Genomic DNA, 27,812 nt, shown 5'->3' on the forward strand with positions numbered 1-27,812 from the left:
TACTCACTTCATTGGCTTCCCATAAAACAACGCATCAACTTCAAGATCCTCCTCACCACCTGCAAAGCCCTAAACAACCTTGCACCCTCATACATAAGAGATCTCCATCGCCACTCCCCCACTCGCCGCCTACGCTCCACTGATGCCAACCTTCTCTCCCCATCACGAAGACCAAGTACTGAACCCTAGGGGACAGAGCCTTCACCATCGCCACCCCTACCCTCTGGAACTCCCTCCCTCTGGCCATCCGAAACTCTGATACACTACTTTCATTCAAAAGTCAACTTAAAACCCATCTCTTCAGGACCACCTACAACATCTGACAAATCATCCTCCGCCATCTTCCACCCTCTCTCTCTTAATGTGTTGTCTATTGTTGTGTTGTTTATTTTCCTTTTGTTTGAGTGTCTGTACTGTCTGTATGTATTAATTCCTTTTTTGTAAAGCATCTTTGAGTGTTTAGAGAAGCAAAAAACAAACAAACAAAACAGAGAAGCAAACAAACAAAACAATCTATTATTATTATTATTATTATTATTACAGCTGGGAAAGAAGCAAAAGCAGACTTGTGGGTGACGACTGGTCTGGTACTGGTTATTATCATTTTACCATTACCAGTTTATGTTTAAAGTTTTAATCTATGAAAACATTTTGCTCCTTTGTTTTTATCATACCACTGTCAGGAATACAGACAGACCGCTATGAGAAAGATTGTCGATGTGATAAACCTTTTGAAGATAATACATAATTGGATGGCCCATGAAAACCATCCTATGAGTACACTATGATTGGTCACCACCAAATTGATAAGTATGAATGATTCACGATGAGGCTTATACAGGTATATTATAATACACGGTATTTCAACGGGAAGATTTGAAAAAAGGACTTGTGTGCAGAAAAAAAGAATACATATTTCATTCAGGCAGATATTTTAATGTTAGGTTTAAGGTGCGTGTCAAAGTTGGAGTAAAGGTCGCAGTGCAAATTCATGATTGTCAAGCTGCAAAAAATACTAAATTCTAAAATACAAAAATAGCATTTCTTTCTCCTTCTGTGCAGAGCAGAAAGGTACATTGAAAAGTGCAACATCATCTTGCAATAGATAATAGTGTGTGTGAAGAAGCATAACCAGACAGATGAGTTTGGCAGTGAAGCTTAAAGCTCGGACTGGATAAACAATTACGATGCAGTGTGGAAACCAACCCTTCCCCCTCTTCTTCTGCATAGACGCCTGCTGCATAATGGGTCGCACTTCACTAAATATCACCAGGTAGGACTTACAACGTTGAATTTCCTGTCTGTGAAAAGCACAGAAGAGGAAATAAAGCATTTTATGACTTTCAGCTTCACAGTCAGTCAAAAATGTTCCATTACTAAAATCGATTACATTCATTACAGGTTATTTTGACAGATTAACACAAAAAATATGTCAAAGGCTACCCTGAAACACATCACAGGGGCATTATCCTGAGTTTGACAAAGTAAGCGCTGCAATGTTCTGTACAGCTAGCATGTTATCTGTACCGCTAGCATGGTTCTGTACTTTTAGCATGTTCCATGCAGCTAACATGTTATCTAAACAGCTCACATGTTATCTATACAGCTAGCATGGTTCTGTACAGCTAGCATGGTTCTGTACAGCTAGAATGTTTTGTACAGCTAGCATGTTCCGCAGAGATAGCATGTTCCGTACAGCTAGAATGTTCTGTACAGGTAGCATGTTCCGTACCAATAAAATGTTATCCGTACAGCTTACATGACCTCAACTGCTGTTCTTCTCCTTAATGTGATTAGTAATGGTTCGTGCAAGGTTCACAAGTTGCCATCATTCCAATGGCCCACAGGGCTGGTATTGTATGTGCTTTGGGCTACATTTGGAAATGTTAAGGCAAATTTTTAAGGAAAATTGGCTTGCCTTTAGGCAGTGTTAAGTAACGTCACTAACAACTATTCCAAATATTTTCAGGCACATAACCATTTTTTTTAAGAAACAACACTCGGATGGCTTGAGTTCAAATACATTTTCAGTCCTCACAAGAATGTTTTGGCACACCATGGTATCCCACTGTCAAACAGCAGAGCACTCAATAAGGTTACACAATGCCATGTTTACAAAACTAAAAACGTATTTACAAGTAAAGGGAATGTCCATCCAGTAGCTCATCTGAATGTCAGGCATTGTCATTATTAAACACTAACCTGGCTTCCTGTTTCACTTCAACCAATTAATTCATAATTTGTTTTCATAACTAATATTTCAACTTATGTTAAAAATACAACAGGGAGTTGGAGGTTCACAAATTCCCTTTATACACATTTAGAGTCCCCCAGAATGTGCCAACACATGGCTAGGGCCCTGCATGCTAGCCCCCCTCTGACTATCCAAACATACATCTGTACATGTTGAACGTTGATGTCAATCCAGAGACTAAGGCCAATGAGTGAGTTTTTTTATATATATATATATATATATATAAAGCTAAAATCGTGTATGATATGCATTAGGATATATTATGCTATTATGCTGATTCTCTGTCCAAACCACTGCTCTAGATCATCAAATGGTCTTATTGATCATCAACTTAAAGGATGAAACACCCCCTTACACGGTCGCCATTACCAAGTGGCATTCGGGAACTTGACTATTATCTCTATAAACAAATGTACACATCTGTAGACAAGAGATTTAGGTTAGACCGAACAGAGAAAGAAGCAAATGGATACAGAGTAGGATCTTAGTATGCTGGGTTTCTCCACTGAGCATCAGCAGTCCAAACTCACAAATTAGGTCTTCTGTGATAGCTCCGTGATAGCTCAACCTGTGAAATAACAGTCAAGTGTTTCCTCTTTGTTTTTTCCAGCAGGGGTGCGGCTGTGTGTGTGGGCAGGTGCATTATGCTCATGTACACAGTGCTGATATGCGTGGGCGCAGAGAGGTTTTAGTGTGATCAGGTATTCCAGAAGGTTTCTGGTGCATTAATTCCCGTACAAATGCATCAGAGGAGCACAATTTTAGCCAGCCAAATGTTATGTTTTAATGTTAGCGCAAACAGCTTCAGTCTGTAGTTTGTAGCCATCCCACCTTCTGGGTTTCATAACACTGTTGCTTCCGTTCGTCACATTTAAATTTGTGGGCTACTCTCTGTGAAGTCTCTTGTGTCTGCGTTCCCCAATTTTTGTTTCTAGCCAGACAGTTGAAAAATGGAGCCAGTTTAAGGATTCTGCGGTTATTAGGAACGTTGTCATGAGCATGACTTTCTCATTCAACATTAGATGTATGACGAATGGGATCTAAATCAACATCTTCCTCATTCTCAGCTTAAACCAATCCATATTGAATCACTTATCTCCTAAAATCATCAATATCTGCATTCTGGCATCAGGGGGCAGGTCATAGTGGTTAAGTGGTTAGGAAAATAAGGGTGATCCAAAAATATGTTGATTTTAAAGAAGGCTATGGGCAAGTTTAATTATCATAAAACAAATATTGCTATTATTAAAAGATTATTTTAACAATATAAAATATAATTTTGTTTAATTCAAATGTCGCCTGGGCATCAGATCTACTTATTTATGTAGCCATCATGGGGAGGGACCGATGTATGTAAACAATGACCAGAACACCATTACTACCAATAAGCTCCCCATATGCTCCTTTACCTCTGAAATGGAGTTGATCATTGTGATGAGACATCATGATGTACAAGCCCTATAGTTCAAATAAAGACATAACTTTGGTCACGTTGTTCAATCGATTGCCATGTTAAGATAACAGACTTAGAAGACTGTTATCTTAGTAGAAGTAACTATGCAACTGCCTTGTTATGATAGGGGGCTAAATATAAATGTTCATACAACACCAGACACGCAGTCTATAAATATGATGTCGGGTGTTAAAGTAGCAGGCCAAAGAGGAGAAATTAGTCGGCTGTTTAGCGCCTATGGAACACCCTTCTTATTCTCCTTATTTAGTCCAAAGCATTTCTAAGGAGTCAATTGCCGCCCACAGTATCATCATTGATTGTGTCTTCCCAATAGCAGAGCACTGTTTTGCTGTTAGTATTGATGAATTATTTTGCATGGCTAATGGAGGTGGTGTCCTGCGACAATGCTGCACCACTGCTGGATGCATGAAGGGGTCGGTAAGGGTGGCATGAAGGGGACGGTAAGGGTGGTGCCGGAGAATGGGTGAAGGAAAAAAATAAAAAATAAAGAAATAAACCCCAATAGGAGGCAGTCTCTTCCCTTTTCCCCCCTGGCCGGCTCTACTCATGCTGGTCCTTGCTGCTGCTGCTGCTGCTGCTGCTGCTGCTTGGGGTCCAGGTGTGGCTGGGACCCGTGGCCGAGACCAGGGGGGGTGGTGCCGGGGGTCTGTCCGCCTGGGGGGGCTGGTCCGGCCCGGCAGGCTGCGGCTGGGGGCGGAGCAGGGTGCTGCTGTGCATGATGTGTGCGTCCAGCATCTCCAGCAGCAGGTCATACAGCGGCACCATGTTCTTCATCTTCATGCAGTGGAGGTGATCCATGCCCTTGTTGCTGCACCACAGAGAGAGAGAGACACAGGGAGAGAGAGAGAGAGAGAGAGAGAGAGAGAGAGAGAGGGAGAGAGAGAGAGACAGAGAGAGAAAGCCAGAGACAGAGAGAGACAGAGAGAGAGAGAGACAGAGAGACAGAGCCAGAGACAGAGAGCCAGAGACAGAGACACAGAGACAGAGACAGCAAGAGAATAATTTAAGTATAAGAGGATGTAAGAGCAACATGTTACAGTAGCCGCTTTCACATATGACCTCCGTCTTTTCTCCGCATTTGTGGAGCAGGAGGTTCGACCGTGAGGGTCATTCACACTTATTCACACTTGATGCCTGATATGCGGAGATCGGTGTCAGTAGAATCTCCGGCTGCTTAAGGGGGGCGGGCTTGCAAGGGGCGGCATATGATGTAGGGATCGGGTTTGTTTTGGTTTGACCGCAGACAGCACACAGGCAAAACGGGCAGAACTTACCGCGATCATGTTAAATGTTGCTGCAGCGATGCATATATTCCGTTGCATCCACAACATCCGCATCGATCGATGAAAGATTGGAGCATGAGTTACAGACAAATAGAAGAAACAACGAACAAGAAAGGCGTCGCGAACGACTGTGTTACCGGAGGAAGAGAGTGTCTTTTTTGGCTTCATTTCACATCTAACAAACACTGGGACAAATGTAGTTGATTTCTGTGTTTAACTGAGAAAACATGGAGTGGAAGGACGGGACCCTATAATGTTCAGCTGTTGTCAATAATAATTGTTACGAGAGTAGCGCATGTGTGTGCGCGAGAATAGCAGTGTGTGTGTGTGTGAGTGGACGAGCGAGGAGAGCGAGCGGTAGCGTGTGTCAGTTTAGTGAAGTAATGAATGAGTCCGGTTGTGTCTGTGCAAACGTGTAGGCCCTACTGTAAAGTTAGTGAAACTAAGAATAAAGTACCCAGCCTGTCAATAATCGGTGGCCGCTTCATTCCGACCATATTCAAACCTATAAGCAGACCCACTGCCGGTCAAAGTGATTCCCAAGAGAATTGACGGAGCGGAACGTCACTTTTGTGCTCGACAGCAGGAAAGGTGTAACATAATAATAAAAATATTTTTTAAACCATTCAGCGAACAAAGGGCAGTAGGCTGATTATCGATTAGGGTGCGGGTGCCACTCAATGACATGCAAACGTAGACCGAAGCGTCATCAACACGCCCACTCAACTGGTGTGAAATGCTGAGATCCTACTGCTCATTCACATATAAGGTAATTAGCATTTCCTCCACAGAACATACTACCTTGGGGGTAGTATTTTTTCAGGAGGTCCAACGTCAGGATATGTCATTCACATATATGGCACCTGCATAGAATCTGCGAAGAACAGACGGATGCACGTCCATATGTGAAAGCGGCTAATATCTAGTATGTGCTGTAGTAACTGCAATCATTTCTGATTCTACCTGACTGCGTCTGAATCAATGTTTGTTTACACAACATCCAATTGGGCACAGCTATTGGGGAAAGATGTTGAATTGAGAATCTAGATTTATGTGCTAGTTTCAGTCTTTTGTGAAAAGCGATATAGCGGTATATCCTTTTATCCTTGATTACCTGCACCTATTCCAATCATCCACTGTCACTCAATTAAGAGGGAGCAATGGCATGATACTGAAGCAGTGGAGGCTTCTCCAGTGAGGAGAGGGAGGAAGATCCTCCTTAACATTGTTGAGAATAAAAAGTGTAGATTGCCCAGACTACTGTTATGAATGAATGCCCTTAAATATGACTACTTTAATGCCTTTGTATATGTAATGTCCGTTTCCCTGGGTAAAGGGACATTAGCACCCCCTATCGCCTATTGAATATTACTTCAGGGAGGACATTCCTCCCTCAGCCTCCATTGACTCCCATTCATTTCTCGGGTACTACTGGCGGCCGGTGAATAACATGGGGTTCAATGAGAGAGAGGAGGAAATTCCTCCTCTGAGTGGGTGGGACTAGCTAAGGGATCTGATTCATGTCAACGTCTATTCATAGATAGGCTGGAGCCCTGGCTGCGCTATGAACCAATAAGAAGAAGTCCTGGCTGCGCTATGAACCAATAAGCAGGAGCCCTGGCTGCGCTATGAACCAATAAGCAGGAGTCCTGGCTGTGGAGCAGCCCGGAGGGAGGGTTTATCCCCTCAAGTCTCTAGGCTACGAGAACCAACAATCCTGCTTGTATGGCTCGTTTCCACCGAGCGTTGCGCTACCGTTCGTTGTGGTACAGTGCGGCTCTGTTTGCTTATATTGGCGTTTCCACCGAGCGGTGCGGTTTGGTGCGGCTCGGTTCGCTTTTATTGGCGTTTCCAGCGCCAAAAGTCAGCCGAAATAAATGTGCTGAGCCTACCCATTTTTCATCACTCCTCCGTTGGGTTACCAAGCCGTCTGAAAGGGTGGTGAAAACGTGGAGCTACACACGCCGTTATTCTGAAATCACTTAAAAAATATCCTGTTTGGTATGACCAGGTCACTGATATCTTTGCAACACAAACAGCGAGGAGGATTGACTCGATCTATAAATTAAGTCCCTCAATCTTAATTGGCTTAACACCATGACCAACATTCTAAAACATCCATTAACATCCCCATTGCCTCAAACAATGTTAGGCTAACAGCCCTTGTCAATAGTTGTGAAATTATGTTCTTTTAATAGGTTTGTTTGTTACTCTGACCATTCTGTTTAATATTATGGAAAGGATGTTAGTGAATGATTCAGAGCATGAGGCATTTTAAATGGCATCACTTTTGGTCTTCAGCTACAAACAATTGTAGCTGAAAATAAACATAGCCAAATTACAACCAATAGCTTCAGTCATTGAGGGCAAAAATAGGCCCAATGATAGGCCCAGATTTTTTTATTTAGTTTTACAAATCAAGAGTAGGCCTGATTTGACTAATTGGCTTTGCATCCTTTCTTTCTGCCCTTGTAGTCCAAGACATGCTGCCCACCAGCTTTCAAAGTACAATGCTGCCACTGGTGGATTTGTATCAATTTTATTCACATAATTATCCCTCCCTGCTATTTTGTAGTTCACCAAAACACCCTGAAACAACATGAGTCTCACGTACTTATGCCACCATACGCCACTAACAGTGCAAGCAGGCCAATAGCAACCAATCGCACAGTCCTTCCTCCCTCACTTTAAAAACCACCAGCCGCCACTGTACTGAAGATAGATACATGCAGAAGGAGCCCTGCCAAAATATTGGGTGAAGCTTTCCAGACCAAGAGCTGAATTTGGTGTTCTTTCCATATAGTCAACATTATTTTTATTTTTATTTAAGCTTTATTTAACCAGGCATACATTAGCCTGGAAATCCAGACCCGCATCTAGAAAGCTGTAGGGTCTGGCAACGAGTAATTAAAATGGCCCAACTCGAGGGGCGGAACGAAGCATTTATTTGAAAATATCACTGCACGCAATTGGATAACACTACGACCAATCAGAAGAATAGAAGGGGTGACGTTTCCAGACCAGCGGAGCTAACTAATAGATAAGACTTGCCATATACGATCGGTAAAACAGCAATGCTTTTGGCCCGCCTATATCAGATACACCGATGTGATTGGTTTATGTTCTGGGTTTGGGCAATCGGGGAGTGAGGTTATTACTTGTTAAAGGAAATATGATTATTTTGAACTAAGGACCTAATTAGAGAGAATCATAACTTGACATTGTCAGACAAATTTGCAAATGCAGTTCATTTTTGATTTAAAAAGGGGTGGCATCACTGGGCACAGACCAGATGTCTGTAATTAACTGGCTATTCCTACAACCAATCAGAGCAACAAAATGTGACACATCATCAGCCACAGCCGTCTTGGTTGTTTATGAAAATGCCTCAACGGTGCTGCCATTGGTCATTTTATCAAACCCGTCCCATGTTAGATAAACAGTTGTGATTGGCCCAACCCAGGCCAGGTCTGCTGGACATCAGTCTGAACAGAAGGGGGCCAGACGCATACGCCAGCGTAAATAAAACCTGAGCTCTCTGATTAGTCTGGTTTCTAGGCTGAGAGAATCAGGTCTGAAAGGAGGAACGTCATTGGAGCAGACAAACCAGCAGAGGTCGTTGAGATTGTAAGAGGGGTTGGAAGTTGGAACACAAGTCAAAAGTCCAGTTGATAGCATTGCAGTTGTAGGTTTTTAAAAACAGCCATTCTAGCTGAACACAGAATCCAGACTGAATCATGAGTGTTGTTACCTAGAGCACTGGCCTGATGAACAGCAAAATGACTGTCAACTACTGCAGCTCATTTCCCACATGCCTACCGGAGTGACTAACGCGATCACCTCCAAAACTGGATTCTGACACGATGCAACGGTATGATGGTGAAACAATCATCACACTATCGGCATTGACTAGGACCAACAGTTTATACACATATACATGTATACACATACATATATGTCGGAGAGATAGAGTTAGAGATAGAGTGACAGACAGAGACAGAGAGAGAGAAACACATATACATATTTATATTTGTGAGCCGTATCGGAATTAAAAAACTTTTGCATATCTTAACCGATGTTGGCACTGGTCGTAGTCTCAGTTGGTCTTAAGAGTGCCAAGATAAGTCTAAAACCACCCAAAGATATTCACTCTGTTATTTATCTTTGAAATATGATTAAAACAACGCTCATAACAAGCAAATGCACAGATATTGTTTTATGTATAAGCAACCTCTACAAATGATTTGTTCTCGTTTATGATTAGTCTTCAATACATTTTCTGTACTAACAATGAAATTGCCCACATGTTGTATTTCATACACACTATGCGTGAATTATTGTATACAAAACAAATGTGTGACATGTGTGCCCATGAATGAGAACGTTGTGGTGGGTCAAGTGGCTGGTGTACTGGGGGGACTGGGGAGTCCATCCTACCTGACGTGGCGGATGTGGGAGAGCAGCATGAGCAGGTGGGCCAGGCGGGTGTACTGCTGCCTGTAGGTGAGGCCCGTCTTGCTGATGGCCCACACCAGGGCGTCCGTCACCGAGTCCAGCAGGTCCAGCAGCCTGGAGCGCCCCTTCAGCTCTCCGTCGCCGTCCTCCGACGAGCTGAGGCACATGTCTGGTGGGGAGGAGAGAGAGAGAGAGAGGTAGAGAGAGGTAGAGGTAGAGAGAGAGAGAGAGAGAGAGAGAGAGAGAGAGAGAGAGAGAGAGAGACATAGAGAGAGACAGACAGACATAGAATGAAAGAGAGAGATAGAGTGACAGACAGAGAGTGCGAGTGAGAGTGTGAGAGAGAGAGAAAAAGCGAGAGAGTGACAAGCCGAGAGATCAATTTATGTATTAAGCCGCGTTCACACCAAAAGTGACGGGCAGCGCGACTCCATACAGAGTCAACATATAGACGCGTTCCAGGCGTCTATACGTTGACTTTGTATGGAGTCGCGCCGCCCCGTCGCTTTTCGTGTGAACGCGCCATTAGACGATGTGAACGCAACTTGTTACTTATGTGGCATGTGCTTCCGGATCAACGCTGATACAGCTGTTCATGGAACAACAATAATTTCTCTTCACAATAATAAGAGACAGTGAGAGGGTGCGAGTGAGAGAGGAACATCTAGAGAGAAAGAGCTAGAGAGGGAGAGAGATAGAGGGGATGGGAACAACACATTAGTGTTCTCATTAAGTTATGTATGTTGGGTTATGTAGTTGTGGAACTCCCTGCCTAGCCTCCCTTCACTCACTCACTTGATACTCTCTGGAGCAGCCATGAAAGACCTCTGAAAGCACCACACACAAAACTAATTGTAAAAATGAAAAGCTGCACATAAAATAACTCAAGGCACCTGGACCCACTTTGGAGGCACACACACACACACTCACACACACACACACACACACACACATAACGCGCTGAGCCTCGTAAACAATGACAAACCCATTTTCCTCATTACACACCCACATTAATATATTCATATGCACACACACCTTTAACCGCCACCTGTCTGGCACAGACAGCCTAATGAAAACAGATCATTGGTGGTGTAACCCATTGGTGGTAACCCTAACACACATATTTTCAGCCCACGCCATAAGCTTAGTATTATTAACAGTTAATACATTAAAGAATCAGACAATTGGTGTTAATTCACAATTTGATGTTTGACATTAGACCTGGTGAAATTATGCAATAGAAGAGCTTAACAATGCTGGCCAAATATATCATGTTCAAGTGAAAGGGTTCATTACAGCGTCCAAAGTCCAAATCTACATTTGACCAAAACCTCATAACAAATGCATCAAGTTCATTCAGCGTCCTACAACAAATACCTCAAACATTTTTTTGACTGTACAAATAGAAGTGCACTGATAAATATGTGCAACCAATGCGCTAACTTATCCTAACGCTACAAAATCTATACACATAATTACTGTCCATGAATGTGCCACACAATGGATGCAAAGGCTGAGCTGTGCTGTACTGTGGTAGAGTAGGGGTTCTTCGTAAGAGGAAACGGTACAAAGGACTTTGGAGGCTTCACATGCCATGCTCTACTCTAATAGGATGGTAAACGCAAGCATGTGCAAGAATAATGTTACATTTCTCCCATTTTTCACAGACCGCCTCCGGACCTCTCTCACATACACACTCACTGGAGTTGAGCAGGATCATGGCCTTGAGGCAGACGTACTCCTCCTTCTGCAGCTTCAGTTCTCTGAGGCGTGCCGTCGCCACAACCAGCATGTCAAAGATCTCCACGAAGCCCTGCACACAGTTGCCCTCCTCTCTGGCAGCACACACACACACACACACACACACACATTATACATTTACTCTGACACTTGACACACAAGCAGTTGCCTGGCCAAAATAGCACAGAGCAAAATGCATCTGCACGCAATTGGACGGAATTGGGTAGACCTAGCACCAATCAGAGCAACGGAACATGTGACACATCTGGCAGGCATCTTGGTTGATAGATTAGGCCTTATCTGCGCTACCATAGGGCGCTCCACTATCATGTATTATCATGTATCAAACCTGCCCCGCATTAGATAAGTGGTTATGACTGGTCTGAGGGCCGACTGGTCTGCTGGTAGTCTGTCTAAACGGCCGGATGTGTGTGCTAGAGCACAAAAGGTCCACAGTGCTTAGTAGTTGAGGAGCGTACTTACTAATAAAGTAAGCAAAAACAAATATATTGTGCATGACATTTACAAAGGACCAAAAACTCAATAATGTGTAGCTAGCTATTAAAGTCTGTAGTTAGGTTATTAGAATAGAATAGAATAATCTTTATTGTCATTGTACAAGACAACAACATTTTGTTGGAGCAGTCCTCCAGCTGCAGTTATCTAAATATAAAATATAAATATACCTTAAGAAAATACAGTACTGTATACACATATATTAAAAAAATTTATATATTTTTTGGATTTATTATTACTGATTGTATTCAACGGTGCACAATGTAGCACAAAGAAATTACAATCAATATTTTTTTCTCTTACCATGACATTCAAACAAGTAACAAGATAAGCAAATCTTCAACTGTGAATTGTGTATGTTTGCTATAAGTTTGTAATTTTCTCTCTTGTCGTCCATTGTCCCTGAACTATGATAGTATTAGTAACATTATTTTATTTTATTTTAAAGACACCAAGTGTAACCTCAATATAGCTGAAAGCAGTAGCTGTTATTTGGGACACTTACTCCAATTTGATCACTTAAGGGACTGATTTAATATAGTTCAGTATAGTTTCCTGTCCTCAATGTTGGACTGAAGAGACCCGAGTGTACCTGCTCAGACAGAGGTCTGGGGAGAAGATGAGCTTGCCAGGGTGGTCCACAGACCTCCACATCAGCCCTATCATCAGCACCTCCATCCAACAGCACTCCAGCAGGTGCACCTGGTCCAGCAGACTGAGCACCACAAACCCTGGGATGACATGGAGACGTCAGACGGGTAAGGCACGCACATGCAAACACACATGCACGTAATACGCATGTAATTCAGCAGTGGCTGGGCGTAAACCTTGGCAGGCTTAGGCTATAATATCTTAAACTTGATGTACCAAGAAACAGCCATGAATTTGATGAAACGATTGCATGAGCAGGCCCTGACAAATACAGATGCCAAAAAATGTGCTGTGGGTTAAATGTATATTCTGCTTCTGCAAACGTTACTCCACTCATTACATTATTTTTTTAATTTTGACGTATTTAACATTGCTTAATTTCCTTTCTCACTATTTCACAATTGACTACTAAATTCACGCCATAAATCATGCTCAGCTCCTGCTCTATTCTGCATCCAACTTTCTTGTAAGGAGAACTTTGATATGTAGCTACTTGCATTGGCTGTCAAGCTCCCTGCTTCAGGAGTGCAAAGTAACTAATGTCTTCCAGTGTCACAGTTAAGATCACACTCTTGGTTTTATTGAAAACATAAACAGTTGAAATCTTAGATGGAACCAGCTTTCCGGACGTTGGCATTTGTATTATTATTATTATTGAGGTGATTATCAGACAAGCATGAAAAGACCTAGCTTAAAACTACCAAAGCGACAAACCAGTTTGGTGCTCACTGATTCCTGGCCGAACAGGCCTCCCACAACACCTTTACATCACGGCCTCTGGCTCATCACATCACACAGGAAACCAAATCAGATTTAGAGGTTCATGGCGGCCTGCACAGCCAAATTTAGATCAAATGCCCACTTATGAAGGGGAAACTGCAGTGGAGCCAACACACACACACACACACACACACACACACACACAACCTGGAATCTTCTTGGCCCAGCTGATCATGTGAACCAGCTCCTTGTCGGCGAGGCGGGTGAGTGACATCATCACGCCGGCCTCGGTCAGGGGCCTCTTCATGTCGCCCAGGAGGTAGATCTCTGGCGGCTCCGCTTCCATGATCCGCTCGATCAGCTGCTTGGGAGTGAGTTCAGCAGAGACCAGTTCCACCAGAGCCCCTCCCCCAGCCACTCCGTTGCTACCCAGGGCCTCTCTCCTCGGACCGCTGGCTACCCCCCCGGCCCGCGAGGTCACACGCCCGCCCCGCCGCAACTGGGGGTTGCGGATGTTGCTGCGCTCCCGCCGCATGCCTGAGACAAAGAAACGGAGCGTCATGGGGCCAGGAAACGGCCTATGTTTGATCAGAGCTGACGTGGCACACTCCTGATACAAAGGTTTCAGTATTTCAGTAGTTCAGTTCTATGCAGTTCCTGTCATCTTTTCCAAATGATTAATATTTGGATAAATGGAAATCACAGTACTTTCCGCTGTAAGTACTCGGTACTTAAGTACTCAGTACTTACAGCACCATTAATTATCGGTTCCCAAACAAACAATAAAAATAACATAATATATTCCCAGAAACGCTAAGGAGGACTGCAGTAGCAGGGTGGCATACAGGTACAATGAGCTGCAGTCCATTGAAAGATATTTGAATCATATTTTCGATGTATCCCACTTTATAGTATGCATATTTTATGTATATTTGAGTACAACTTTTTGTATCTGCATATTTTTCTTCATTTAGTATTTGTATCGCCTTATTATATATTTAATTTTAAGTATTGTTAGCGGGCCATGAAAACAAAGGGAAGGAGCGAATACACACCACACTTGGTCATGCCCACTTCGTAGCACTTGCGAAGACGGCAAGCCTGGCAGCTCTTGCGGCGATTCTTGTCAATGGTGCACTGGTTGGTAGCGGGGCAGATGTAGTCCGTGTGCCCTGGGGACGAGAAAGGGGAGCGCGTGAGACAGCATATCTTAGAACAGGTCAAATACAGGCTCAATTGGACCATTAAAGCGTCATTTTCAACACTGTACTCACCAAATGGATCCTGGCCTGATTTATGATGAGGTTTTCTTACCTAATTTGATTTGTTTTAGTTAAGGATAATATTATGTCATCAGGTGTGAGAGTGATTAGCAATTACAAGCCGTTTTTAAATCTGTGTTTGAGCGACATCACAAGTTGCAGTGTCCAACTTGATGTATGTAAATGAAAGATAAGCAACATTTGCGACAGTCAACTGTGTAGGCTGGTAGACCTATCCAGCATACATCTAGGTCTACACGCCCACTTGTGATGTCACAATGTCATGTTTCTCGTGTACATATATACACACTGTTGGCACAAGTTGATATCTAGTCTACACATCATTCCCTGACTGTGACTTCACTGACTTCGTTTTCAATAGCTCTGTGAACGCAATGTGTGAATTGTGCGATTAACACAATTGGCTGAGGAGGTGCCGTGCACAGAAGCTGTGTGAGAAGGGGAAAGGGGAGGGGGTGCGGGGGACAGTTCACCTCTGCGTCTCCCAAATGGAACGGACAAGGAGGGGAACGGGGGATCCACTGTTAGCACGGATTGAAATCCTTATTGAAGCCTGCAGGGTTATGTGATAAACATACAGAGGAACACGATCGCTGAGCTGCCCTGTCCCAACACTGCATGAGACGTTAAACTCGTTAAATAATAATTCACATTATTTCGAACTGAATGAAAATAAGCAACATAAAAGTAACGTAAAAGTAACGAGGAACGGTAATGAGTTACTTTCCATGGAGGGTAACTAAGTAAAGTAAGGGATTAAGAAGTATCTATTTCTAGTAACTTTTTTAAGAAGTAACAAGTAACGAGCAAACACTACTTTTTAAAAGTAATTTCCCCAACACTGGATGATAATAATAATTAAAAAATGTCTTCTCACAATAAAGCACTTATGTCACTTATGTCATTTTCAAGAAGACCCCATGAAAAAACGTAATAGAGGAGGAGAGACCCTGCCCAGAGGAAGCCCGGGGCCCCCGTCTGGAGCCAGGCCCAGACGGAGGGCTCATCGGCGAGCGCCTGGTGGCCGGGTTTGCCACGGAGCCCGGCCGGGCACGGCCCAAAAGAGCTACGTGGCACCCCCCCCCCCCTCTTCGTCCTGTGGGCCCACCACCGTCAGGGAGACCCGCTGGGGTCGGGTGCGCTGCCACATGGGTGGCAGTGAAAGTCAGGGGTCCCGACGGACCAGACCCGGGCGGCAGAAGCTGGCTCTGGGGACGTGGAACGTCACCTCACTGTGGGGAAAGGAACCGGAGCTTGTGAGGGAGGTGGAGCGCTACCAGTTAGATCTGGTGCGGCTTACCTCTACGCACAGGCTCAGCTCTGGTACCGTACTCCTGGATAGGGGTTGGACAGGAGTTGCCCAGGGCGTGAGGCGCCAGGCGGGTGTGGGGATACTCATAAATCCCCGGCTGAGCGCCGCAGTGTTGGAGTTTACCCCGATGGACGAGAGGGTCGCCTTCCTACGCCTAAGGGTGGTGGGGGGGAAAACTCTGACTGTTGTTTGTGCGTATGCACCGAACAGCAGTTCAGAGTACTCTGCCTTCTTGGAGACCCTGAATGGAGTCCTGCATGGGGCTCCAGTAGGGGACTCCGTAGTTCTGCTGGGAGACTTCAACACCCACGTGGGCAACGATGGAGACACCTGGAGAGGCATGGTGGGGAGGAACGGCCTCCTTGATCTAAACCCGAGTGGTCGTGTTACTGGACTTCTGCTAGTCATGGATTGTCCATAACGAACAGCATGTTTGAACATAAGGGTGCTCATAAGTGTACCTGGTACCAGAGTACCCTAGGCCGAAGATTGAGGGTCGATTTCGTGATCGTGTCAGCTGATCTGAGGCCTTATGTTTTGGACACTCGGGTGAAGAGAGGGGCGGAACTGTCAACCGACCACCATCTGGTGGTGAGTTGGATCAGGGAATGGGGGAAGATTCTGGACAGACCTGGTAAGCCCAAACGGGTAGTGCGGGTGAATTGGGAACGTCTGGAGGAGGCCCCCGTCCTAGAGATCTTCAACTCACACCTCCGGCGGAGCTTTTCTAGCATTCCTGTGGAGGTTGGGGGCATTGAGCCGGAGTGGGCGGTGTTCAAAGCCTCCATTACTGAAGCTGCGGCGGTGAGCTGTGGCCTCAGGGTCTTAGGTTCCTCAAGGCGGTAACCCTCGGACACAGTGGTGGACACCGGTGGTCAGGGAAGACGTCCGACTGAAGAAGGAGGGCTTCCGGGTTAAGTTATCCCGGAGGACTCCTGACACAGTTGCAGGGTACCGGCGGACTCGAAGGGCTGCAGCCGCTGCCGTGTCGGAGGCTAAGCAGCGGGTGTGGGAGAAGTTCGGAGAGGACATGGAGAAGGACTTTCGGTCGGCACCAAAGTGTTTCTGGAAGACCATCCGACACCTCAGAAGGGGGAAACGGGGAAACATCCAAGCTGTGTACAGTAAGGGTGGGACTCTGTTGACCTCGACTGAGGAGGTAGTCGAACGTTGGAAGGAACACTTTGAGGAACTCCTGAATCCGACTAACACGCCCTCTATGATGGAGGCAGAGCTCGAGGTCGATGGTGGTTCGTCGTCAATTTCCCTGGTGGAAGTCACTGAGGTAGTTAAACATCTCTGCAGTGGCAAAGCCCCAGGGATTGATAAGATCCAGCCAGAAATGCTAAAAGCTCTGGTGTTGAGGGGCTGTCATGGTTGACACATGGTTGACAATGTTGAATCATGGTTGATTCAACATTGCGTGGGAGTCTGGTACAGTGCCAAAGGAGTGGCAAACCAGGGTGGTGGTTCCCCTGGGTATCACACTTCTAGCCTCCCTGGGAAAGTCTACTCTAAGGTGCTGGAAAGGAGGGTTTGATTGTCGAACCTCAGATTGAAGAGGAACAATGCGGATTCCGCCCTGGACGTGGAACTACGGACCAGCTCTTCACTCGCAAGGATCCTGGAGGGGGCCTGGGAGTATGCCCTTCCGGTCCACATGTGTTTTGTGGATTTGGAGAAGGCATATGACCGGGTCCCCCGGGAGAAACTGTGGGAGGTGCTGCAGGAGTATGGGGTAAGGGGGTCACTCCTCAGGGCCATCCAATCTCTGTATTCCCAAAGCGAGAGCTGTGTCCGTGTTCTCGGCAGCCAGTCAGTTGTGTTCCCGGTGGGTGTTGGCCTTCGCCAGGGCTGTGCTTTGTCACCAATCCTGTTTGTGATATTCATGGACAGGATATCGAGGCATAGTCGTGGTGGGGAGGGGTTGCAGTTCGGTGATCTGAGGATCTCAACACTGCTCTTTGCAGATGATGTGGTCCTGATGGCATCATCGGCCTGTGACCTTCAGCACTCACTGGATTGGCTGGCAGCCGAGTGTGAAGCGGCTGGGATGAGGATCAGCACCACTAAATCTGAGGCCATGACTCTTAGCAGGAAACCGGTGGATTGCCTTCTCCGGGTAGGAAATGAGTCCTTAGCCCAAGTGAAGGAGCTCAAGTACCTCGGGGTCTTGTTCGTGAGTGAGGGTACGATGGAGCGTGAGATTGGCCGGAGAATCGGAGTAGCGGGGGCGGTATTTCGTTCGCTTTACCGCACCGTTGTGACGAAAAGAGAGCTGAGCCGTAAGGCAAAGCTCTCGATCTACCGGTCGATCTTCGTTCCTATCCTCACCTATGGTCATGAGGGATAGGTAATGACCGAAAGGACGAGATCACGAATACAAGCGGCCGAGATGAGTTTTCTCAGGAGGGTGGCTGGCTTCTCCCTTAGGGATAGGGTGAGAAGTTCAGCCATCCGGGAGGACCTTGGAGCCGCTGCTCCTCTGCTTAGAAAGGAGTCAGTTGAGGTGGTTCGGGCATCTGGTAAGGATGCCCACTGGACGCCTCCCTTGGGAGGTGTTCCAGGCACGACCAGTGGGGAGGAGACCCCGGGGAAGACCCAGGACTAGGTGGAGAGATTATATCTCAACACTGGCCTGGGAACGCCTCGGGATCCCCCCGTCAGAGCTGGTCAATGTGGCCCGGGAAAGGGCAGTCTGGGGCCCCCTGCTTGAGCTGCTGCCCCCGCGACCCGACCCCGGATAAGCGGATGACGATGAGGATGATGATGAGGATGATGATGAGGTCATTTACCAACCACGCCACATATTTGCTGGGGTTGCTGTATCATCACTTACAAAAAGGTTACACAAGTATATGTCCACAAGCCACCCCGTTCTATTTAGAAATAGACTGAATGGGAGTAAGAAAAGGGGAAAGATCAACAGAATCTGCACGGAAGGCTTAAGAATACTTTTGCTTGACTTTCAACCGATTTTATAAAAAGCGAAGAGAGTAGAAGTGGAGCTGAATCCGAATCCGGTATTGGAAAAAGCACAAGTAGTGTGTTTTACCAAATATTTATTTCATACACATATTTAAAAAGAAAATAAACATTCGGAAAGAAAATAAATAACCCCAAAAATATGTAAAATAGCTGGTATTCCTCATAACTGTGAGTGTGGTGGGTATTTCATATAAATTATCTATTATTATACTTCTTGTATAATGTGTGTAGTTCAAAACGTCGCCACCTACAGAGTTTGTTATGTACGATCATTTAAAACCCCCATGTTAGTTCCCATAGACATCTGACCGAGGGAACCGGGAGCCTCGGAGGCGGGACTTATTCTTCAGAGGTCTATGTTCACTTAGTCATTTATCAGTTTAGAGTTTAGTTTATTGGTTTGAGTGTGGATTAGGAACTGAATATTTGTTATACAATTACTTTATTTTAAATGATGTACATGGTTATACATGTTCATGTGTCCATAATTAATATAATAGTTTATTATTATATCCTAAAATAAGAAGAATGAACAAAAACAGGATTATTTCACCTTATTTACGCCTATTTCCACTTTTATTCAAATACAAACAAATAGCTTGGCTGCCTCAACAAATACAGATAAAAATACAAATACTGGGCTCGCTGCACATCCCTAGAAGAACACGTCACTCTGACCAGCTGGAGCTCTTTGAAAAACTTAAGGCTGCAGGCAATGTTTGGAAAGCAATTACTATCCAGCCAAGGCCATGCGGATATTCATTGTGTAATGCAAACGTGATATCAGGACGGTCTCAAAAGGCAACCCTGTGCCTCCTCTCTCTCTTATCTCTTATGCACTGAATCTGTGGGAGTGTGTGTGTGTGCATGCCATCTGCACACACACACACACACACACACACACACACACACACACACACGGCACATAGATGCACGCACACATAGCATGTTATAGCAAACAGACAGACAGACAGGACCAGCATACCCTGGATGCTCCTCTTAAAGAAGGCCTTGCAGCCCTCACACGACCAAACCCCGTAGTGGTAACCCGAGGCGTAGTCGTGGCACACAGCGCACAAGTGCAGGTCAGCCTTCCCCCCTGACGACACCACGCTCTCCTCGCTGTCCTGGGGGCACTTGGTCAGGGCCTTGCTGAAAAGATGAGAGAGAACCACACAGAGTGAGAGATAGAGGAAGGGGGGGGGGGGAGAGGCCGAGGGAGGCATTCATGAACTGCAAAGGAACATTTGGTGCAACAGTAACTTTGCAGGTGCGGGGGGGGGGGGGGGGGGGATGATGCTAGGGTTATGAGTTATGAGGTGAAGGGTTAGGGTTAGATATCTGACCCTGAGTGAGTCATTGAGTGAGTGAGAGAGGAATTGGCTAGCAGATAACAAGGTAGGGCTCAATTTATGATCAACTGTTTGTTACTCTCTCGTGTAAGGGGCCCCTCTGGGGTCTTATGGCAGAAAGAAAAGGGGTTTGTGATTTGTACCCGATGATCCATTTTTTTCCTACACAGCAGCGAATCGAGTGGACAAGATTTACACATCAGTTGTTGTATTTTTACCATGTGACCCCAGAGGGAAGCTGTAGTCCTCATTTGTGAAACAAATGAGGGGGAATTCTAAAGGAGTACCATGTGTCATCATATTAACTTGTGTACAATATTTTGTTAAAAACAAATTGAGTCCTCACTGGTCTACTTCACCAATATTTTCTAACACACATAAGTACCCACTAGCGTCACACTTTTTATGCCCATTGAATTGATCTCCACCGTTTTAGCAAGTCCCTTCCACTCAGCTGACTGACAAGCCGGTGGAGCGCAATTCCCACAGCCAAGGCACTGGACAAAAGAGAACACACAGTCCAGTTGGCTAAGCCAATTCCCATTCCAAAGTTCTTGTTTGCTTGTTTCTATTTCTATTTCGACTCTTTGCAGAAGATGTCATCAGTATTTAAAAAGTGTGACATTATAAGACAACAAACACATTTTACCAACTGTCGTTGTCGAGCTATGATTGGTTATCAGTTTGCTGGGCAGTGTTATCGACATGAGCAGTGAGCAGCAGAGGAATTTACAAGGAATTTACAAATAATGCTTTTTACTATTTATTGATATAGCTCAGGGTACCGAATTTAGTTTGAAGCTAGTCTTGTGTATTTAATGTAATCAATGGTGATAGAACATTTTGTTAAACAACTTCTTCTCTCGCCAGACCAAACTTCTTTCAACCACATCATAGCCCCATTATACGTAGAGCATAGTACACACAAGGACACACTAAGCTACCAAACTGACCTGTTGTCTGCGACAATGCTTTCCCGTGGGGATAGCTCCGCCCACGAACCGTGGAGGGGCTGAGCGCGTTGACAAGACTGTGCACGGTGGAGGGGGATGGCTGGCCCCATGTGGGCGTGGCCGGGCCAGAAGAAGGAGGGGCTGAGAGACTGCCGAACAGGCGAGCGATCCGGTAAGCCGGGGCCGGTGTAGCTGAAGATGGTGGGGCCGTAGAAGGGCACGGCGCCAAAGTCATGGCCCAGGTCGGTGTAAGGGGACGGGATGCATATGGGATGGCTGGAGTCTAGGGCCAGGCTGGGGGAGGGGGAGGATCTGAGGATGGGGGAGAGGATGTGAGCTGAGCCCATCCTGCTGGAGTCCACTTCTTGCAGCTGGAGAAGTGGCTGCTCCTCCTTTGGGGAGAAGGTTGCCATACCAACCGCCAAAAAGGTGTAGAGTACAAAAATTGGAATGAAACTATATTATGATCGGAAATACTAGACTAAGCATTGGTGAAATGGGGTTGCGTTGTTACACAAGATTTACAAATATGACGTCATGGTACATGGGTCATCAGTCAGATCCTTAGGTCCATTTGCTGAAGGGTACCTTCAGGCCTTTGCTGTGAGCTACAGGTGAGAGATGTTCGACTGTCAACATAAGATGTTCAGCTAGCATGGATGAGGGATTGGTTCTCTCAACATGAAGTGCTCAACACAGAGCCCTCAGACATGATGGTAAGGTGCTCTGAAGTCTGGGATCACAGGAACACTCCAGAAGTCCTAAAGTAGACACAGGGAAGTGGAAAGCTGGTTACACAATGAAACATTCCTTCACAGTTTTATGTTTTACATTTCTGCATCTGAGGCCAGTATCAGTATTGATTCATTACTATGGTGCGACTGTGTGAAAATTTAAAATATCTGAAAATGTTGGAACACTGAGTGTGGACAAATGTATCAAGTAGCCGCTAGAACAAATATGGAGAATGGTAAATACACACACACATAAACATACACACACACACACACACACACACACACACACACACACACACACACACACACACACACACACAGTTAAGAGATAAAAGAGAGGGAAAGGGAGAGAGGAGGCATGGGGTAGCTTGAGGACATGTATTTCTATGACACATAATAATTGATGGTACAGCAACTTCAGCATATTAGTTAATCATTTCTGGAACGGCTGTCTGTCACTGTCTGGCCAATTTTGTCCTAGTCTAGGATGGTGATAGTACACAGATGAGAAGACAATGAACTTTATATATTACTTTGCGTCTGCAACAAAGCATTTCACTCAAGTTCAAAGAACTGTATAATAAGGAAGCACTGTTACCAGTGGCGGACTCGGGGGGGGGGGGGGGGGGGCCCTTGTGTCTCCATGGTTGAAAAAGCACGCTAAAGTGCCCTCAAGAGTGGCGAAAATGAGAGGAAGTGCCTTATTGGCTGCCCTTTACACGTGCAAAAAATTATTGGGTGCCCTCTAGGTTGCCCCTTCATACAACAAATTATGATGATGTGCCCTCTAGAACAAGAAAATTTGATAACGTGCATTAATGAGTTCTGACTTTAATCTCAGAATTCTGAGAAAAAGTCAGAATTCTGAGATTAAAGTCAGAACTATGGAATTCTGAGAAAAAAGACAGAATTCTGAGATTAAAGTCAGAATTCTGACTTTGAAGTCTATGGAATCCTGAGAATAAAGTCAGAAATTATTCTCAGAATTCTGACTTTAATTTCAGAATTTTAACTTTTTTCTCAGAATTCTGAGAATAAGGTCAGAACTCATTTTTTTTCTTATGTGTGGCCCTAATCCTCTTCCGTATAATCTTAATGAGGATGAGGACTATTTCATCATACATGATGCATCATAGCTTTTTGCGCGCTGGTGGGGCCCCATGTTGTGCAGAATGTGCCCTTTTTATTTTTTCGCCCCTGCCCTTCCCAAACAGTCTTAGTCTGCCACTGACTGTTACTATTTATATTTTTATTAGACCAACAACATCAATAAAAAGTATTCCTTCCAGCTAGTTACTATAGTAATCTTGAGTAGCCAGTAAACAAACATCAATCCATTCATCATTTTTCTCCTCTCTTCCACAGGGTTACTCAGGAATCTGCCACGTGAAGGGCCAATCATTAACATAAGTAAATATGGGGGTTGATTTTTCTCAATATTATTTGTGCGAACAGAAGTAAAATCTGTGCCTACATTGGAAATTTGTGTGCATATTTGTAATCTGTGTGAATATATTGCCAATCTGTGTGAACCGATCAACAATCCCTGTGTACTGTATTAGTAATTTGTATGGATATATTTTTTTCGGAAGGCGAAAAAGTTTCAGAAGGCGCCTACATCGCGAGAGCACAAATCATGTACGGTTTACATCTCCACATAAATGTCACTGATGAACCTGGGGTATTAGAAAACCGGCCAAAGCCCTTAAAGTGGCACTCTTGAAGATCTCATTTTCATTGTGTTTGGCGACATCTATTGTGAAAATACACAGTACGCCGCTACAAACACAGGTGGGTTGCAGTAGCTCCGCCAGACCCTCTGGTGGAACTACTACTGCTGGGAGATGAAAAATACGCCACTAACTGCACTGCATTTAAAATGCGGTAACAAACAATTCAGTGGCATTCTAACAAATATTTGTTAGAATGCCACTGAATGCCACTGAATACAACTGAAGCCAATATAGCCTATCACTCAAAAATAAAACCCATAGGTCTGCATATGTCCCCCGAAAGAATGGATTAAAGTATGCCTCACCTATGAGGATGTGTGTGCCTGCATGCAAAGTACAACATGTGCTTCATAAAATAAAGCAGTTCAGGCAGGCCCATAATTCTAAGCAGGCTACTATTTCAACAAATACCAATCTTAAAGGGCTAATACTACTCCTGATTAAAAACTATCAGAAACTCTCACTTAATGTCTGGTCCACTTAATGTAATGCAACAGTATGCCGTATACAGAGGGTCAGCCACTTTGAGGAAACAGATACGGGCAGCATGTCTGCTCCCTGATAGCTGGCTTTCTGTGATGTCCCATCACATGCTTAATTTATACATTTTTATATTTCATATCATTTTGTCTACATTATATATACAATATGAACAATTGTTCTCAAATGAAAATGTTCCAAAAAACAACAATTAATAGCATAGCATCCAATGTGGGGACCGGAAGCACAGCACCCAGGGGTACAGTAACAGGTGAGTAAACCGGCTTGTAAATGTAGTTATAGTTTAGTTGGTTTATTGTTTATTTGTCAGGGACCACGTACAATTCACAGTTGCACCAGAATTAACCTCACGCTAGTTTTCAATCTGGAACATTTCCTCCAAAAATCAGTCGAACAATTTTGGTTCAATCATTGTGAGAGATCTTTATTTTGATAACTTGAAAGTAGTCATTATCAAGTCATTATTAAAAAACATTTAACTTTAAGCTTCCAATAGTTTGTCTGGTAAATTAAGCCAATTGAGCTTTTTCATGTCCTAAACCACCATTTACATGTAGCAGGGTTTAGATGTACATAAATAAACAGATGTCTGTAGATGTCTGACAAAGTGTGTGTGTGTGTGTGTGTGTGTGTGTGTGTGTGTGTGTGTGTGTGTGTGTGTGTGTGTGTGTGTGTGAGTGTGAGTCTGTGTTGGGGGGGGGGGGGGCGGGAGAGTCTTTTGATGCTTTGACCTTGACTTGAGATCTATCTCCTGACTTGTCAACCCCCTCCCCCTACAAAAGGAGTGCTCCTACCTAAACCTGAGCTAAAAAGATTACTGTTAATGAGACAGAAAAGGCATGTAATGTTAAATGCTGATTATTAGTATTAGACATGTTCGTAACATATTCCTAAGCAGTTTACTCTCATTATTATTCTTTCTGAAGAATTTCTGATAATGAATCATTCTAAATAAAATAAAAAATAAAAAACACCTTTTCAACTCACAAAGCCCCTCTACTTTCAAAACTTTAGACACCCACCTCATGCGGATGACAATAATTGGTATTCTGCCCAAGAAACAGATCACATGTATACTTGCACACCAACACAAATGCACACTAACAGACACACACACACGCACGTACATGTGTTGAGAAACACGTGTTGCCTGGAAAACCACAGATGTAGAATAGAGCCAAATTAAGCCAAAATGTGAAGCGAAGATAGGGATCCCGGCCACAAGCCAAAGGTTTGTGCATTTTTAAACAAAAGCCCAAGGCCACAGCAACGTTCCCATCCTCCATGCTCGTTGACTCCCTAACGCCGAGCGGAAGGGGAGAAGGTAAAATGTCTCCTTCAAGAGGCTTTGCAAAAGGAAGCTCTTATATGTTGAGGGGCGAGGGGGGAGGCTGTCGCTACGGATGTGAGTTTAAAAACATGTATGAAACGGATACAGGAATGAGTATACAAATCTATTTTTGTATAGCTTTTTTTGCTGCATATTTCATATGGGGAGCAAAACAAATATGCTGCCATGAACTCCCTCTTTCAGAGAATGCATGAGCCACAGAGAATATCATATTTGTAAAATGATATTTTAGATGGAGGTTGTTCAATAGGGTATTGAGACTTGTGAAGACAAGCAAGGAAGCAAGGAAAAAAAAGGGTTAGCATAAATTTGGTATGGGGTTGAAGATGCATTTATTCACCTGATAATACAATTGTGCATTATTCAGATCACACTGAAAATGGTGGCAAATTATCCTTATGTTTGTTAACAAACTACAATCTTGTTGTGTTGTTACTGCAACTTGTATTGAATAAGCGATTATTCAGAACACATTGGACACTTTTGGAAATGACTTAAAAGTGTATCCCCTCACATGCACAGGACCTCGGCTACTGTACTATGCAAGTCAGTGGAATTGGCTAACCAAAAGCCAACGCTAACCCAGAGACTGCACTTCTGGATTGGCAATGATGAATTTGGAAGTGAACAATTAGTCTGAATCATGGTAAGAGAGGAAAAACACAAATTTTAGATATTTAGAAATCTCTGTGTATCGCTTTCAGCTTTGCTAAACGAGCACTGCCATATACTGCCTATCAATGTATTCACACTTACATTCACATTTACCAGTCAGGAATAGTACTTGAATAGGAAAATGTTTGAATTTATATTTAAAAACTGAATCAGGACCAAAATACTGATTTATTTCAACTTCTGTATTGTTGCAACAGTTGTTCAAGGTTCTATCCCACAATCCAATGTAGGATCCAATGTGGATAGTGTGGCCAATAGGGAAGATGGTTTCCTTAGCATATCTTGATACCATTATTTGATAACCCATTTTGACCCTTAATTCTATGAACTTTACTATTAACTTCCCATTCAAATTTCAGTAATTCAGTCATTTGCAAGTCTAAGAGATAAGTAATTTATGAATTAATGGCTTAATAAAAGTTGCTACAACAATTAAAGTCAGGCTACTCAGCCATGAAAGTGTTCTTTGAATACGCCTTGCCTTGTGATTTTGCACAGATAATTGTCTTTAATGGTTGGGAGATGGAATTTTTATGGCACCGATTTCCACAGCAGAACAAAGTTGTTTTTCTTTGTGGTTCCAGTTGTCGAAACTTCTGGAGAGCATTGATCTCTCAAGAGGTCATTCTGTGTATATGGCCTGCACATCAGAGGTGAGGCTGTACATGTTAAGAAGCCCATTGGACCAAAATATTTGGGCAATGCCATTGTTGTTTAAACCAGAACGTTCATTGCTTTATTTCACTAAGTAAATCCAATATGTCACCCTTTCCAGTTATCTCAACGATCTATCATATCACAAAACACAAGTTGTTATTGTCACTATTACATGTTATTTATCCTTAAGAACATAACCTTTTTCTTTAGCGCAGAAGCAACACATGTGGCTTGTATAATCCGTTATTGCCAATATATTAACAAGCAACATGGGAGGTTTACAACACCTTAACAACGGTTTTCCAATGAAATGGCTAGTTTAAGGAAATCAAATAATGCAACCTGGGGGATGAAGAGTTTGTTGGGAGCAACTGAGGTCTTACTTGGAATACAATCTGCCAGCTGGCAGATCAGACGAGCTTGTTTACACAATGGTAAGCTCTTTCTGAAGTACTGTTCTCATACGGCTTGTTAAGATTGAACCCGGCAGTATCATCCTCTGTAAACGCAGCCAGTTACTGCAATAACGTGAACACATGAAATAATAGTTTTCGAAATCGGTTGCAAAATCAGAACCCTTTATGTCAATGTGATATACCCTATGTAATACTCGCGGTATCACGTTATAAAGCGAAATAAATGCAAAGTGAAATCCAGATGTTTTCACACACAGCCGTACGAGCATATATATGCTGTCAGAATAACGATAGCCACCCACTGCAGCGAGTCAACGTGTTTCCGGCGTATTGTTCAGCTGTCAAGTGCCCTGGTTCACAAAACGAGCAGGTGGAAGATCAGCGCCCAACAAAGAAACATTCACGATTTCCATTAAACTTATTTCTGGTTTGGTTTCGCTTCTTCCTGACTCACAAGTGAATACTCTGAATGAAGGTGCTCATACTCTACAGCATGATATGAACGTCAACAGACGCTTTTAAATGGAGTCCTACCTTCAGTTGCCGGTCCGGGAGCACCAGTTGCAAAGTAACTTGCTTGTCATGTTAGGCTGCTGAAGGGTAACAACAACAACAACCGAAAGAGCCTCACTCAAGTGTCGTCCGTTTCGATCTTGATCAGTCGAGTCTATTCGAAAAAAGCTTATATGTAGAGAGAGATATCCGGAGCAGTGGGTAAGTTTGTTGATGCTGGGACTGCACTAACAGGCCGTTTGCTTTAG

General features: G+C 44.1%; 1 protein-coding gene across 1 annotated transcript; it reads right to left on the minus strand.

Annotated features, from left to right (window-relative positions):
* Positions 1-915: 915 nt before the first annotated feature.
* esr2a (estrogen receptor 2a) lies at positions 916-27,812 on the minus strand. Its single transcript, XM_084483968.1, has 10 exons — positions 27,586-27,812; positions 21,570-21,742; positions 20,982-21,373; positions 19,662-19,828; positions 14,149-14,265; positions 13,301-13,630; positions 12,315-12,453; positions 11,168-11,301; positions 9,449-9,635; positions 916-4,536 (listed from the first exon to the last, which is right to left on the minus strand). The coding sequence occupies exons 2-10, from the start codon at positions 21,636-21,638 to the stop codon at positions 4,269-4,271; spliced, it is 1,803 nt and encodes a 600-aa protein (XP_084340094.1). The 5' UTR covers positions 21,639-21,742; positions 27,586-27,812; the 3' UTR covers positions 916-4,268.

Source organism: Micromesistius poutassou (genome assembly GCF_964030765.1).
Source record: "Micromesistius poutassou genome assembly, chromosome: 19".
Taxonomy (NCBI): domain Eukaryota; kingdom Metazoa; phylum Chordata; class Actinopteri; order Gadiformes; family Gadidae; genus Micromesistius; species Micromesistius poutassou.

What these genes read in the sequence shown, in the direction of transcription:
- esr2a (XM_084483968.1), bottom strand. Translation starts at nt 21,638, where the DNA reads ATGCTAGCTGAACATCTTATGTTGACAGTCGAACATCTCTCACCTGTA. An exon ending in AGCATTGTCGCAGACAACAG is followed by an intron (nt 19,829 to 20,981) that starts GTCAGTTTGGTA and finishes TCATCTTTTCAG; the next exon opens with CAAGGCCCTGACCAAGTGCC. An exon ending in TCCCACATCCGCCACGTCAG is followed by an intron (nt 4,537 to 9,448) that starts GTAGGATGGACT and finishes TCTGTGGTGCAG; the next exon opens with CAACAAGGGCATGGATCACC.